At 51.6% G+C, this 14,282-nt stretch overlaps 1 protein-coding gene across 1 annotated transcript; it reads right to left on the minus strand.

The window, feature by feature from the left end:
* Positions 1 to 6,903: 6,903 nt before the first annotated feature.
* Positions 6,904 to 7,566, minus strand: LOC121776771. Its single transcript, XM_042173939.1, has one exon. It carries the CDS (start codon positions 7,564 to 7,566, stop codon positions 6,904 to 6,906), a length of 663 nt encoding a protein of 220 aa, XP_042029873.1.
* Between the last annotated feature and the right edge of the window lie 6,716 nt (positions 7,567 to 14,282).

Genomic DNA, 14,282 nt, shown 5'->3' on the forward strand with positions numbered 1-14,282 from the left:
TTTGGTTCACTTGTCCTTGCTTTCCTTTCGTGGCTTGCTGTCCGTGTTGCGATTGTTTGGGTGCTCCCACATTATAGTTCCGTCTCGGCGGTCGCACCCCTTTCCCGGCAGCATAGCACACACCTCACCCTTATGGCCTACATGCTTACATTCATGGCAATGAGATGGGATTTTATCCCACTTCACTTGTTGCACCAATTCTCGTCCGCAAATATCCAAGATAATTTCTTCGGGAGGCGGCTCGGTAATATCAATCTCAATACACGGGCGTGCAAAGGATAACCGGGCCTTGTTGGCCGTAGCTCGATCCACTTGGATCAGAGTGCCGAGGAGCTTCCCGATAGCAAATAGGGCCGCTTGGTCAAATAGATGTATCGGGAGACCAATTAGATTACACCAAATAGCCGCAATGGGAGATTCACAATAGGCGTCAAAATCCGGAGACCATTTGAAGACCCTCATGGGATGTCTATCGATAAACCAAACAGGGGTGCCCTTAGGCCCACTTAGAAGCCGTGCATAATCAGCAATATCCTCAAATTGAACAAGAATATGCTTTGCATTAATATACTTCCATGAGAATCCTCGACAAAACTTGATATGATCAAGAGCTTTTTGGATTTGAAGAGATGATGGGATAGAATGTGAAAACTTACCAACGATTGCATGCTCGAGGTTGGTTGCCAACTTTTGAATTTCGGCATCGGAGAAATAGATCGACGGGATGCCGTTCGAGGTGGATGCAAAGCCAATGTTGGGGATGGTCTCGGGAACAAAGACTTGTGGCCCGTCGGTATTTGGTGTTCCCCGGAGCATGTCCGCCATGGTTTTTGGACTTTGGTTATGCTTCGTGTTGATCGCGCCACAACCAGCCTGGTTCGGGCCATTCATAGTTTTGTTTGGCAATCCTCCTATTTTGGCCGCATAGTCCCTGCTTGGTTGGCCGAGGTTAACTTGGGACTTCTCCGGGACATATCCCGTTTTGTTCGGCTCCAACGGCCCCTTAACAACCAATGCGCGTGGAGCTCCCGAGACGCCCGAGACGCCCGAGACACCCTCCATATCCGTGCCACCCGATACGCCCGACGTGCCCGATACGCCCGAAATATCCGAGACACCCTCCATTTCCGCGGCACCCGATACAGCTGCCGTGCCCGAGACTCCCAAGATACCCGAAACACCCGATACACCTCCCATTTCTGCGGCACCCGATACACCCCACGTGCCCGAGACTCCCGAAACACCCGATACACCTCCCATGATGACACGGGTTGGATGGTCACCCGATTTAGACATCGACCAACTTCCTACCTTTCCGGGCTGGGGCCGGCCAGTTTCAATAGAGTCCCGGAGTCTACGGATTCTCCCCCCTCTCAAGACGAGGGAAGTCCTCGTAGGATGGTGTCAAGGATTCCAAAATCATTGGCTCCGGTGGTTCGTTGGCCATCAGCCATAGAGAAGTTGGCTCGACCGATGGGTGTTCAATCTCCGATTTGTTGGGGGCAATAAGAGGTTGTGCCGCCATATTGTCTAGCATTTCCGCCATGTCCATGGAGGCAAGGTGTAGAATGTTGTCCTTTTCCCCATCCATTTCGGACCCATCAACCAAAGCACCATGTGACTCATCAAGTTGGTAAGGAATTATGTGGCTTTCCAAAAGAGAATTTGTTTCTTTTGCCAAATCGGGATTGTTGACTATCGTGTCTCCCAAGGATCCATTTACAGCACATGTGACCCCTCACAAGGGTTTTTTTTTTTTTTTTTTTTTTTTTTTTTTTTTAATCAAACACCTTTACGGTGGAGGGTTCGTGGGTCCCTCATCCCTATATTTCAAAATGAGGTAATTACAAAGCGCGGCCACACCCGAAGGTGGTGTGCCAAGACAAAAACCAAGAGTAGTATGCGGTCCGATCCCACAAGGGTCGGACCTCATCATACTCCCGACAAAATTACAAGAAGCAAGTGAAAACAATTCTAGTCCCCGTCCCTTCCTAGGGTACGAACATGTGAAAGGCCCATTTGATCCATGCGGACGAGGTCCGCAAGCTCTCTCGGCACCGAGTCTTGTTGCATTTGTTGGCCTCTATCTCTCCCTAGTCCCATTCTCGCAAGGAAATCCGCCGCCTTGTTTCCCTCCCGGTGAATGAAGGTGGCACGGAATTTAAGTTGGCGCTTAAGAAGGATCAGATGCGCCATGGCTTCCCGGGCTAGCGCCGGTCCCCATCCTGCCCCATTAATCAATTTGATAGCTTGTTCGGCGTCTGATTCGATCCAAATAGGGAGGCCAAATTCCTTGGCGATGTTCAGCCCGTGGATCATTGCCAACAAGGGTGGTAAGGGACAAAGCAGCTTTTCAAAAGGGATTTAGTACCTTTATCCATATTTGGCAAGGTGACTACTCCTTCCACCATGGGGTATTGTGCATCACGTGAGCTAGCAAGGGGGGTTGGGGTGGCGTACCAGGCACGGTCATCACTCGCTTAACGGTCGGCTGGCCGCCGCCGGCGTCATGGACTTCGCCGGAAATTTGAACGGGAGATGTAATCTCGCCAGCATTGTCACAAGAGTCTAGAACAATGGCGATTCTCTCATCCCCTTCATCATAGGTGATGGTAGCGACCTCAATCCCGGGTGGAGCCACCTTCGAGTCGCTGCCGGGACTCGACGGTAAAATGGATGTTTTGCATTTTGGGCTTCCAACCGGTGAGCTACCTTCGGCCCCAAAGTCAATCTTCTTCCGGAGTTGCTTGTCTTCCGGCATAGGAGAGAGAACAAAACCTTTTTCCGGCCATCGCCTTTGGTGAGAGGGGCTGGGGTACTTTTCCTCTCTTTCACCTTCGTTTTAAAGGTTTTCCTGGCCATTTTCTTGGAGGGAAGGCTTTGGAGGCAGCCTCTTCCGACGCGAACTTCATTTGTTGGACCGTGGGAGGGTCCTCGGCCGCCCGGAGAACCATTTGCTGGTCTAAGATGGTGCGGGGGTTCCTCGGACCCCGGTGCAGGGTCTGCGGGGTGTTCCGGCATGGCTGATGGAGAGTCAAGACACCAGCCGCACCGGGAGTTGAGCGGAGGTTGGTGGGTGTGGCTCGGGACCGAGAAGACGAGGGCGTCCGTTTTGAGGGATTTGAAGGCTGGCCGGAGGCGGGAGCTTTGTGAGTGGTGGGGGTGAAGTGGAGGGGGTTGGTCGGCGAAGAGAGCACCGTGAAGAGCTGTTGAGGGTGGGGAGATTGTTAGAGAGAACGGAGAGCGTCTCTCTCTAAAGAACTAACCCCGGATTTCACCATGCTATCGGGAGCCACCACATGTCACCACCGGCCGAAAGACTGTTGCCTTGGCCGGGAGACCGCGCGCCCCCTCGGGAGGTTCGACGACGGGGAGACCGCCTAGGTTGCCGTCGGCCACAAAGCACATTGAATGAGAATGTGTTTGGCGTTAATGTATTTCCAAGTAAAACCACATTGAAATTTCATGTTATTGAGAGCCTTTTGAATTTGTCCGGCTGTCGGGATAGAGTGTGAGAATTTACCTATGATGGCGTGCCTAAGGTTTCGGCAAGCTTCCGGATCTCCAGCCCCGAGAAGTGGATTGATGGTATTCCTTCTGAGACTGATGCAAATCCAATAGATTGGATCTTGTCGGGCACGAACACTTGCGGTCCATTCGGGTCGGGAGCCCCCTTGAACGCCATGCATTTGTGGTTTCCGAGCCCGTCTCGCACCATTGGCCGACAAGTTGCCGTTTTGATGACCGGCCCCAGCTCCCTCTTCTCCACTACGTTGTGGCCCCTTCGGTGTGGCTGATGGATTGGCCTTAAAGAGGTCGGCCATTACCCCGGATTTAGGGGCCGACGGACTCACTCCATTTTTCGGGACCTCAGGCATGCTGGCCGAGGCCATGGTGGCGTCTCCCGCACCCGGCTTGAGATGGGTGTTAGGGAGTGCGTGTTGACTCGAACGTGAACTCGGCGCCATCCCCGCACCTTTCGGCCGGCACCAATACATGGATTTCGCCGAGTTCATCAACCATAATCAAAATCCATCGGGCTTCTTCGTGCCCGACTAACCTCCAACCAGATTCAATACCGGACTCGGTTTAAGGGCTTGTCGCCTTCTCCGGCTGTACGCGTGCCCGCCCTTCATTTGTTTTGGGCCGTGCCATCGCGGGAACTTCACTCCGGGCCGAAGAGGGGCTGCAATCGTGTGAACCAAAGCACCCCGGCCGAACTCCCCCTCGTGTTGCTCCGGTAGCTCACACCGGCCTTCTTACGCATATGTATCGGATGCAACAATCACATTTCACCTCCCTCAAAGGGAGGAGGAAGAGTGGGCGAATCTAGAGAGAAGAGGAGCTTCTCTCTCTCTCTAAACTTTTCCGCTCGAAGGCTTGGCTATAATGTACATCTGAACTTGCCACACCACATTGTACGGTTTGAATTGGACTTGCTCATGCCGGCTTCTGTTTCGCTCCACCCAAAGGAACCACAGGATGAGGTATGGCGTTACTCTTCGCAAAGGTGTTTCGGGTCTTGTTGTTGCATCCGATGCGACCAGGTCTCAAGCCGATCCGGTAATGGTGTCGTTAATCCGTAGGGGAGGTGCCGATCCCCCGAACCACCCGTCGAATTCCGCAACACACTAGTTGCTCCCCGACCTTGGATGAAGAGGTACTGAAGGGATTCGGGTGCTCGGATTCCTTGGGCATTTGGCATTTTGAGGCCAAGTCGATCTTCCTCCATTGGAGTTTAGAATCAACCGGGATTCGATTCGACAGAAGGCGCCAGTTGAAGATTGCAATAGAGTTGGTTAGGCCAGCTCTCCAAATGTCTTCGAGCCCTTGTATCCTCGGTCTATGTGTGCGGATAGTGTCCCATGTTGTTTGCTAGCGTAAATTCTCCAGGCTTAGAAAGGGACCACCTCGGCGTGTCTGGCTCCCCTTCAATGACCGGGGTGTCGAGGATCTGAGAAATAACCTGTTGTGGTAGCCCGGCCTGGTCATGGAGTTGTTGGAGCTTGGCTTCATTCCACTCGCCATCCCTGAGGAATTCTTCGACCCGGGAAGTGTGGTTGCCTCTATCATCAAAAGTAAGGGACCGAAGAGTGGAATCACCCACCCAAATGTCATCCCAAAAGTAGATTTCCCCTTTACCCACCACCCATCGAATGTGAGGATTCGCCTGATCTCTTGTGCGCATGAGTCTTTTCCAAGTTGGGCTGTTATGCCCGGAGGGGTTGGCCGCAAGGGGGGAGACCTTCTTGCAATATTTTATCATCATATATCTAGCCCAGCCCAGATTGAGCTTTGCTCTCGGAATCTCCACCATAACTTAATGCTAAAGGCTCGGAGTACTTCTTTGGTTTTTCGAACTCCGAGCCCTCCTTCGGACGTCGGGAGGCAGATCTGATCCCAACCGATCCAGTGTGTTTTTTTCCTCTCACTTGTCGATCCCCAGAAGAACCGAGCCATCTGCTGATCCAATTGTTTGAGCGCCCCGGAGGTTGGCTCGATGGCTTGGAAGATGTGGAGTGGCACCGCTTCGAGCGTACTCTTGATGAGGGTGAGTCTCCTCCAAACGAGAGGTGGCGGTGAGTCCACCTTGTGACCCTCGCGGCAAGCTTTTCCCGAAGGAACATAAACATGTCTGTACGCTTTACACCTCGATAAATAGGGACACCGAGAAAAAGGAAAGGGAAGGTACCTCGAGTGAATCCCCCTTCGGCCTGGATTAGGCCGGCACACCTCTCATGTTTTTCGGCAATGTAGAAGTTACTCTTTGCAAGATTGATCTGCTGTCCGGAGATTCCCGCGTATTCATCAAGACAAGCTCTAAGCTGCCTCAGAGGGACTTCTGCCGCTTGGGTGAAGATTACAATATCGTCGGCATAGGCGAGGTGACTAATCTCCCATGCATCCCCGAGAGGCTTTAAAGATCATCTCCTTCTTTCCCGAATGAGTTTATCCAGAGACCTTGAGAGGTAATCCGCAGCAATCACAAATAAGGAGGGTGAAATTGGGTCACCTTGTCTAAGGCCGCGAGATGACTTGAAGAACCCGGATGGAACTCCATTAATTAAGACCGAAAACCAGCATGAGCCCACACACCTCTCAATCATGGAGATCCATCTGGCGGGGAAGCCCATTCGGTCCATGACCTTGATCAATAGGGGCCACTGGACTCTGTCGTAAGCTTTAGCCATATCAATCTTGACCGCAACATTGGGGGCCGGCGCGCTCCTCGGAAGTTCATGGAACATCTCTTGCGCCAAGAGGACGTTATCATTAAGCAGCCGGCCTTTCACAAACCCACTCTAATTTGGCGCAATAACCTGAGGGAGAGGGGGAGATAATCTCCATGTGAGGATTTTTGGTGATGATCTTGTTTGAAACATTGCACAAGCTAATGGGGCGATAATCACTCCATGAGTCTGGCCAAGCTTCTTCGGAATGAGTACGATGCTGCTCGTGGCCGTGATGCTTCGGTGTAGGTAGGCTCCCTCGAAAAATTGCTGGATAGCGGCCACAACATCAAAACCGACCGTATCCCAGCAAGATTGATAGAAGGTGGCTGTGAAACCATCCGGTCCAGGGGCGCTATCTCCGGAGATGTCAAATACGGCTTTTTCACTTCCTCTGCGCTTGGTGGATTCGGTAGGGCATCCACTTCAGGAGAAGGTGAGAGGCGCTGAATCAAGCCCAAATCTGGCTCCAGGAGAGAGAGGGGTCCCGGGGCAAGGAGGATTTGGAAGAAATCCACGGCAGAGTTCCTGATCTCCAATTCCTCCGTGAGTTCTCTCCCCCCACATTGATCTTGTAGATGCGCATCCTTAATCTCTTTTGTTTGACCCAGCTTTGATAAAATTTGGTGTTCTTGTCGCCCTCCCCAAGCCATCTAAGGGTCGCCTTTTGTCTCTAGAAGTCCTCCTCCATCTTGAGAAGACGGATATACATGGCAATGCTACGGTTAACTTCTGCCCTGTTATCCGGGGAAGGCCTCTCCTCAAATTCTGCTTGGGCCATCGCGATTTTTTCCTCCATTTCCCTAATGTTGTCATGAATGTTCCCGAAGACAGCCTTATTCCACTCCTTAAGGGTTTTCTTAACTCGGCCAAGCTTAATCTGAAGATTGAGAAGTCCTCCAGCCTCGGTCGGTTGGCTCCAGTCACCCCGAACCAAATCAGCAAAACCATCGTGCCTAACCCACATATTTTGAAAACGGAACGGCCTGCCCTCAGTGTGGGTACGTGGGGTTCTGCACCGGACCAACACGGGGCCATGGTCCGATGAAACCCAAGGTAAGTTTGTTACTCTAGTCGCTTCAAAGCATTGTGCCCAAGGTTCATTCACTAACACTCTATCGAGCCTCTCGAAAAGGCCATTCTTGGCCCATGTAAATTCCGAGCCATCGAACCCCGGATCAAGAACTCTGCAATCTTCAATAGCCTCCGCAAAGTCCACCATTTCAGCTTGTCGGTTAGTGTCACTACCAACTCTATCGCCCGTCGAAAGAATGGTGTTGAAGTCTCCCCCAATGATCCAAGGCGAGCCTTCAGTAGCCAATGCACTTTCCCTCATTTTGTCCCACAAATGGATCCTTTCGCCCCTTGTGCATTTAGCATAAACCGCTGAATGCCAATGTGTCCCACAAGGCGAGGGGACTCGACCCGGCCATGAAGAACTTGATCCGTGTCGCATTCAGCACAGAATCTTGTGCCTTCTTCAGCAAACACCCATATCTTTCCATTCAGATTTGATCCTTGGAAGACGAGCCCCAAGGTCTTGGAGAACTTCTCCGGGTCGGGAGCCGTTAGTGGTTCCATTAATGCAAGAAAATTAATATTATGAGACTTAATTAATCTTTTTAGAACGTTTTGGGTGGGCACATTCGCAATCCCCCTAACGTTCCTAAACATGAGATTGAAAGACATAGTTAACAGTGGAGGTTCGTACCTGGCGGTTCGTGATTGACATGGTGGTATCCTCGGCATTTTTGCTCGGCGTCCGCTCCACCTCAATGGTATCGCAATCCTCGAACTCATCCCCATCAAACCTCCGACAAATTTGGGGGTCTAGGGGCGTTTCCAACATCGACACCGTTGGGGGGATTGTATGCTTCCCACACACCCATGTCCTCAAGCTCATTTTCCACAAAGTTTTCCCGAGCCATGAGGGAGTAGTACCGATTGGTGCTCATGTGGTTTTCCACCGTTTGTGACTCAGCCCGATCGAGATTAAAAGGGAGGAAAGAGCCTTTCGATTTCTCTCGAGTACCCGATGTCGAGGGCGCACGGTACCTTCCCTTATTCGCTCCCTTCGGTGAGCCTCCTCGGCCGCCTCTGGAAGAGGAGGGAATAGCAATCGGATCTCTAGTGTGTTTAGCGCAATGATGAGCGCTATTATCCTCCTCATTGGGGTGGATGACTAGCTCCATGCCCCCTTCATTTTGCATTTCCCCCATGATGTCCGGCCCCGACCAATTCGGGCCATTGTGCGCATTTGCCTTCGGGTTAAGCCGTTGTTGGTGTACCTTTGTCTTGTTCTTCCCTTGTTGTATCCATTCCGAGTTCCCATCATGCCTTGCACCCTCACTTACTTTCCCGGCTTGACGGTCCCCTTGTTGTGGCTGTTTCGGAGGAGCTACGTTGTAGTTACGTTTGGGGGGCCGTTCCCCTCTACCCGCCGCATAGCACACGTCGCTTTTGTGGCTCACGTGTTTGCAGTCCCGGCAATAGGATGGGATCTTGTCCCATTTCTCGGCCACAAATATCTAAGATGATCTCTTCGGGGGGTGGTTTGGTGATGTCGATCTCAACACAAATGCGGGCGAACGAAAGTCGTGACTTGTTTTTTTTTTTTTTAATCAAACACACCCCAAAGGCCCGCAATAGGGATACCTCCGCTAGGTACATGCCCTCCTGGATCAAGGTCCTAGATGTGGCCCTCTATCTCCCGGTTGGGGCGCCCACATGCGACACTCATGGAGCTAAAGCTCGCGTCATTCGCACCCGATGGGACACTCCCAAATGTCACCGTAGCAACATTCTCCTTCAAATGCCAATCATCCACGTGTGGAGCCTTGGTGTGCATATCGCCCTCATGCACTTTTCCTTTCCTCCTCCTCGACACCAATTGGAAGCCATCCTCATCCACATTTGGGTGACTCCTACTAGCCACTCTTGACTTCGACGATCCCGCACCCAATGTACCCTCGATGTACTCCGCGTGGTTGTTACAATCTTTGGACTTCTCCAACTGTCCAATGGACGATGGAGTGCCATTCGCCTTTGGGCGCCACTCACGGTGGATGATCTTGGCGGCATGGCTTGAAAGGTTCTCCTTGTATGATGCTCGGCGACCCTTGTCTCTACCCCGAGATTTCCTTCCCGCTGCATGGCAATCCTCTTTCTCATGCCCAACATGTTTACAATTATCACAAATCAATGGAATACGGTCCCATGCCACTTTGTACCCCGAGTCTTTGCCTCGGATATTAAGGATGATCTCTTCCGTCGGGGGAGTAGAGATGTCAATCTCTACGCAAATCCTTGCGAAGGAGAGTCGGCTTTGATGAATTGTGGCATGATCGGCTTGTAGTGGCTTGCCAAGGAGCTTACCGATTGCCAAGAGGGCCGATTCCTCATAGAGATGAGCCGGTATACCTATTATATTACACCACACGGCAACAATTGGCGACTCAAAGAACGTGTCAAAATCCGGCGCCCACTTGAACACCCTCATCGGATGGCAATCAACATACCAATTCGGACTCTCATTAGGGCCATTTAGCACCTTAGCATAATCGGCCACCTCTTGAAATTGGAGTAAAATATGCTTAGCATTCAAGTATTTCCATGTGAATGCTCCAACTAGCTCCATGCCACTAAGACTTTTTTGAATTTGGGTTGTGGACGGGAGTAAATGGGAGAACTTCCCGACAATAGCTAGCCCTAGCTTCTCCGAGAGAAAATCCGTTTCAAAATCGGAAAAGGAGAGCGATGGCGTACCTTCAAAAGAGCCGGTTGTACCCAAAGGCTTGGTCTTGCCGTCGTCCAAGGGAATTGGCTCGGACTTTCGATTTGGGGCCGATGAACCCTCCACGGCCCCGGTCCCCCCGCGGTTGGAATGATTCGTTGCCGCCTTCCACACATTCGCCGGCGGTGCTAGCGTTTCCGGCGAAGATTCCGGCGGTGCCAGCTTTTCCGGTGATGGCTCCGGCGGTTGTGCCACGGGGGCACGGTCTTCCATGCGTGCATCAGCCTCAAGGTGGAGGTAAGTAGCACATGGTATTGCTTGTGAGTACAAATTGTCATTCTCCCCATTTGGAGCAACACCTTCTTCCCCATGCAAAGTGGTCTTTGTCTCTACCTCTTTTTGCAAGTCACATGATTCCAACACATCACATGCCACCCCATCATCTAGCCTAGGACCCATGTGATGTATTGTACTTGCACCGGTTGGGTGGTGGTCCAGCTCACTCCGGCTCGCCGGCGCCGGCGAAATTCCGGCCACCTCCTCGGAGTTGAGCATTTCCATTGCAATCTTCTTCTTCTTTTCTTCCATCTTTGCTGTCGACTCCTTCATCGACTCAACTACCTCCCGGAAACCGGATTTGACTGGTGGGTCCACTAGGTTATCGTCCGAGATTCCGGCAGCAAAATACCGTTCATGGTCGAGAAGGATTAAGTGACCCGTAGCTGCTTCGAAGGGGCCCGGCCTCGCCATTTGAGCAAACGTTCTCATCGTATACCCATCGGAAGGCTGCTCTCCTTCCGGCGACGCCGTCTCCTCATCATTTTTTCCAGCAAGTAGCTCCTCGGCCATTTCGAAGATCATTTTTTTCTTGATTCAACTAACCCCCGAAATAGTCTCAAGGCCTGTTCGTTTCAGCTCACGTCGGCCTCTCTCAGGGAAAGGAGTCCCGGTCCTCTTCGACTTTGGCCGTGGGATGAAAGGGAGACTCCGTTCCGGCGAGCGGGGTGATTGGATCGTGTGAGATGAAACCGTAGCAGCCTCAACCGCCGGTTCTCCGCCGGCCTTCACCATAGTCGTGGCTGAAGATTACATTTTACCTCCCTCAAAGGGGAGGGAGGGAGAGTAGACGAAATCTAGAGAGAAGAGAGAGCTTCTCTCTCTTTAGGCGCCGAGCATTGATTTTTGCTTTGGCAACCTTCAACCATTTTCTTAGAAGGCTCCTTCGGAGAGTTTGATTCCTTCGAGGTAAACTTCATTTGATGATCCGAGGGGGTTCGCTCTCCCTCGCAAGGGGGTGGTTCACTCGGCGGTTCGTCCGGCATGGCCGGAAGGACGGAAGGTTGCTCGGGAGATAGTTTGGGCTCGGAACGGATGTTGAGGCAGGCGGGAGCCGGTGGGGGTGATGGTGGTTAGCGTGGGGCAAGGTGACGGTCGGCCGCCGACGAGTGGTGGGTTGGCGGAAGAAGGAATAACGTGGGACAATAGGTGGAAGGCTCTTAGAGAGAAGGTGGAGCTTCTCACTCTAGGATATCTTGTACTGACCTCGAGGAGCCGGTTGTGATTGCTGTTCGTTTGAATCACCGGGTTGAGTGAAGGTGTTGGAGATGGTACCGTACGGAGTAAAATGGGAGTGCGGTGAGGTTGGGAGCGGGTGGTTCGACGCCCGGTGGGGAAGCAAGCCTTGGGACGGATGGGTGGAAGCGGTGGCGTGGTCTCCGACTTGGTGTTCGCCGGAGTGGAAGGGTCGTGGGTGTGTAGGGGTGAAGGGCGGCGGATGTTAGGTGGGAGGATTGTTAGAGAGAAGGAGGAGCATCTCTTAGAAAAATGCTATAGTTTTTCCTTCATTCTTCGCGTTGTCGAACACGGGCTCGCCATTTGACTCCTTAGAAGCCACCGTCATGTCCGGTGAGGGGTGCGCTGGAAAGATTGAGCCCTTACATTTCACGGACTCGGAGGAGGAACCTCCATCCATTCCGAAGATGAGTTTCTTCCTTAGTTGCTTGTCCTCCGTGATGGCACGAACCTTTTCGGACCATTTCCTTTGGAGGGGGGTGCCGGAGTGCTCTTTCTAGTCACCGTCCGATTCTTCTTGTTCTTTAGTTTCAATTCTTTGGCCGAGATCTTCGAGGTTGCATCATCGCTCGAGAGGAAGACCATTTGTTGGTCCGGGATACTCCTCGCCTCCTCGGGGTCAGCGGGGCCGGGGAGGGGTGCGTTGGGGGATCCGGCATGGCCGGCCAAGAGGCGTCCTCGTGGGGCCGGTCGAGGGAGGTTTCGATGTAGTTGGCTCTCGATTACCGGCCAAAGTTAGGTGCCAAGGTTCGGAGCTGCGAGGCGGGATGGGTGTTGGTGAAGACGGCGTGCGGAGGTGGGTGGGGGACGGAGCGGTTGGGAGCGGGGTGGGTCTAAGTCCGGCGGAGGAGCGAGCCTTGGGAGGGCGGGGAGGTGGTCGGAGGAGTTGTTAAACCGTGATGCAATGAGGGAGGGATTTTTAGAGAGAAGGAGGAGATTTTTGAATGATCAATGGATCCATCTTCTTGTCCTTGTGCTGAAGTGACTCCGTGTTCGGTCGTGTGGGCAACATTGACACTTGGACTCCATCTCAATTTTCCGCCATTGGAGCTTCGAGTCTACTGGGATCCGGTTCGACAGGATGATATAGATTGGGATACGACGAAGGACTCGTTGGATATATTGATCCAAGAACCCCACGTATAAGGTTTGGCAGCGGACTCCCTAATTGATAATCTGGTTTGATCCACTTCCAGAGCTTGGAAAACCTCGACCCGTTGGCTATATGATCAGCCAAGAACCTCGGTATGGTTGAACGCCACAAGAACTAGCTCAAAGTATCTTGATAAGTTCCAAACAAGTGAAAACCTCTACAAAGAGAATTCAACTCACAAGACAAAGTCTATTTTCGTATTTAATCAATGGTGTCTCAAATGACATGCTTACATGCCTATTTATAGGCTAGAATGGACTCTTGAAAGTCTCACATCATTAGTAAAACTTAAGACACTTTAAAAAGACTCATAATAAAAGAAAAGTAACTCCTAAACCTTTGGTGTAACTCTAGGATATCTAAAGTCACTTATTTAACATAAAATGTAACTAAAATAGACCCTTCATTTTGGCTGCTCCAACTTGGACGAAAATGCATCATGTATCATCAATTTGGGCCTCCAAAATGTGATATGTAGTGACTCCACACTTCAAGTCTTGGGCTGCCCACAAACTTGAATAATATTCACCACTTGGCCCAATGTAGAATGGTCTTGTAATTGGGCTTTTATTTCAACAACTAAAAGCAACATGGACTCCTTTATCTTCTTAGCTCTAGCTCTTGTAATTTGCCCACTTGGAATGATCAATGGATCCATCTTCTTGTCCTTGTAGATCAGCTTGGGTGTGTCTCCATCTCCGGAGGCGCCAGTTGAAAATGGCTATGGACTTAGTAAGGCCGGCCTTCCAAATATCATCGAGAACTTGGACAGTTGGCCTATGCGACCGGATGGTCTCTCATGTTGTGGATAGCAAGAACTCTCCAAGTCGCGAGAGGGACCACCTCGGGACATCGGTGTCCCCCATCTTGATCGGAGTACCAAGAATGTTAGTGATTGCTTGTTGGGATAGCCCGACCTGGTCTTGAAGCAATTGTAATCTAGGTTCGACCCAAGACCCATCCCTTATGAAATCTGCAACCAAAGCCTTGGGGGTCCCCCCTATCATCTAAGCAATGTTCTCGAAGGGGGGAGTCCTTGATCCAAACATCATCCCAGAAATATACCCTCCCTTGTCCTAACATCCATCGAATAAATGGTTGCGCTTGTGTCCGGGCTTTCAGGAGCCTTTTCCAAATCGGGCTGTTCCTCCCCGAGGGTCTAGCTGTGAGGGGAGAAACATTGTTGCAATACTTAGCCATCAGGTACTTAGCCCACAATGAGTTTTGCTCGCTAAACCGCCACCAGAGTTTGGTATTAAACGCGCGCAACACTTCCTTTGTCTTTCGAACACCAAGGCCACCTTCTGCAAAGGGGAGGCAAATCTGGTCCCAGCTGATCCAATGAGTTTTCCTTTTGTCACTCGATGCTCCCCAAAAAAAACCGCGCAAGCTGCTGATCCAATTGCTTGAGTGCGCCCCCGGTAGGTTCGATTGCCTGGAAGATATGAAGTGGGACTGCCTCCGGAGTACTTTTGATAAGCATGAGCCTCCCACCGAAAGAGAGGTGTCGATGGGCCCACCCCGAGACCCTTCTAGCGATTTTCTCCCAGAGAAACATGAACATATCCGTACGTTTGCATCCCCGGTAAATTGG

The sequence above is a fragment of the Salvia splendens genome, chromosome 18 (genome assembly GCF_004379255.2).
Source record: "Salvia splendens isolate huo1 chromosome 18, SspV2, whole genome shotgun sequence".
Lineage (NCBI taxonomy): Eukaryota > Viridiplantae > Streptophyta > Magnoliopsida > Lamiales > Lamiaceae > Salvia > Salvia splendens.

Excerpts from the sequence above, each read along its gene's own strand:
- LOC121776771 (XM_042173939.1), bottom strand. The coding sequence starts at position 7,566 with ATGAGGGAAAGTGCATTGGCTACTGAAGGCTCGCCTTGGATCATTGGG.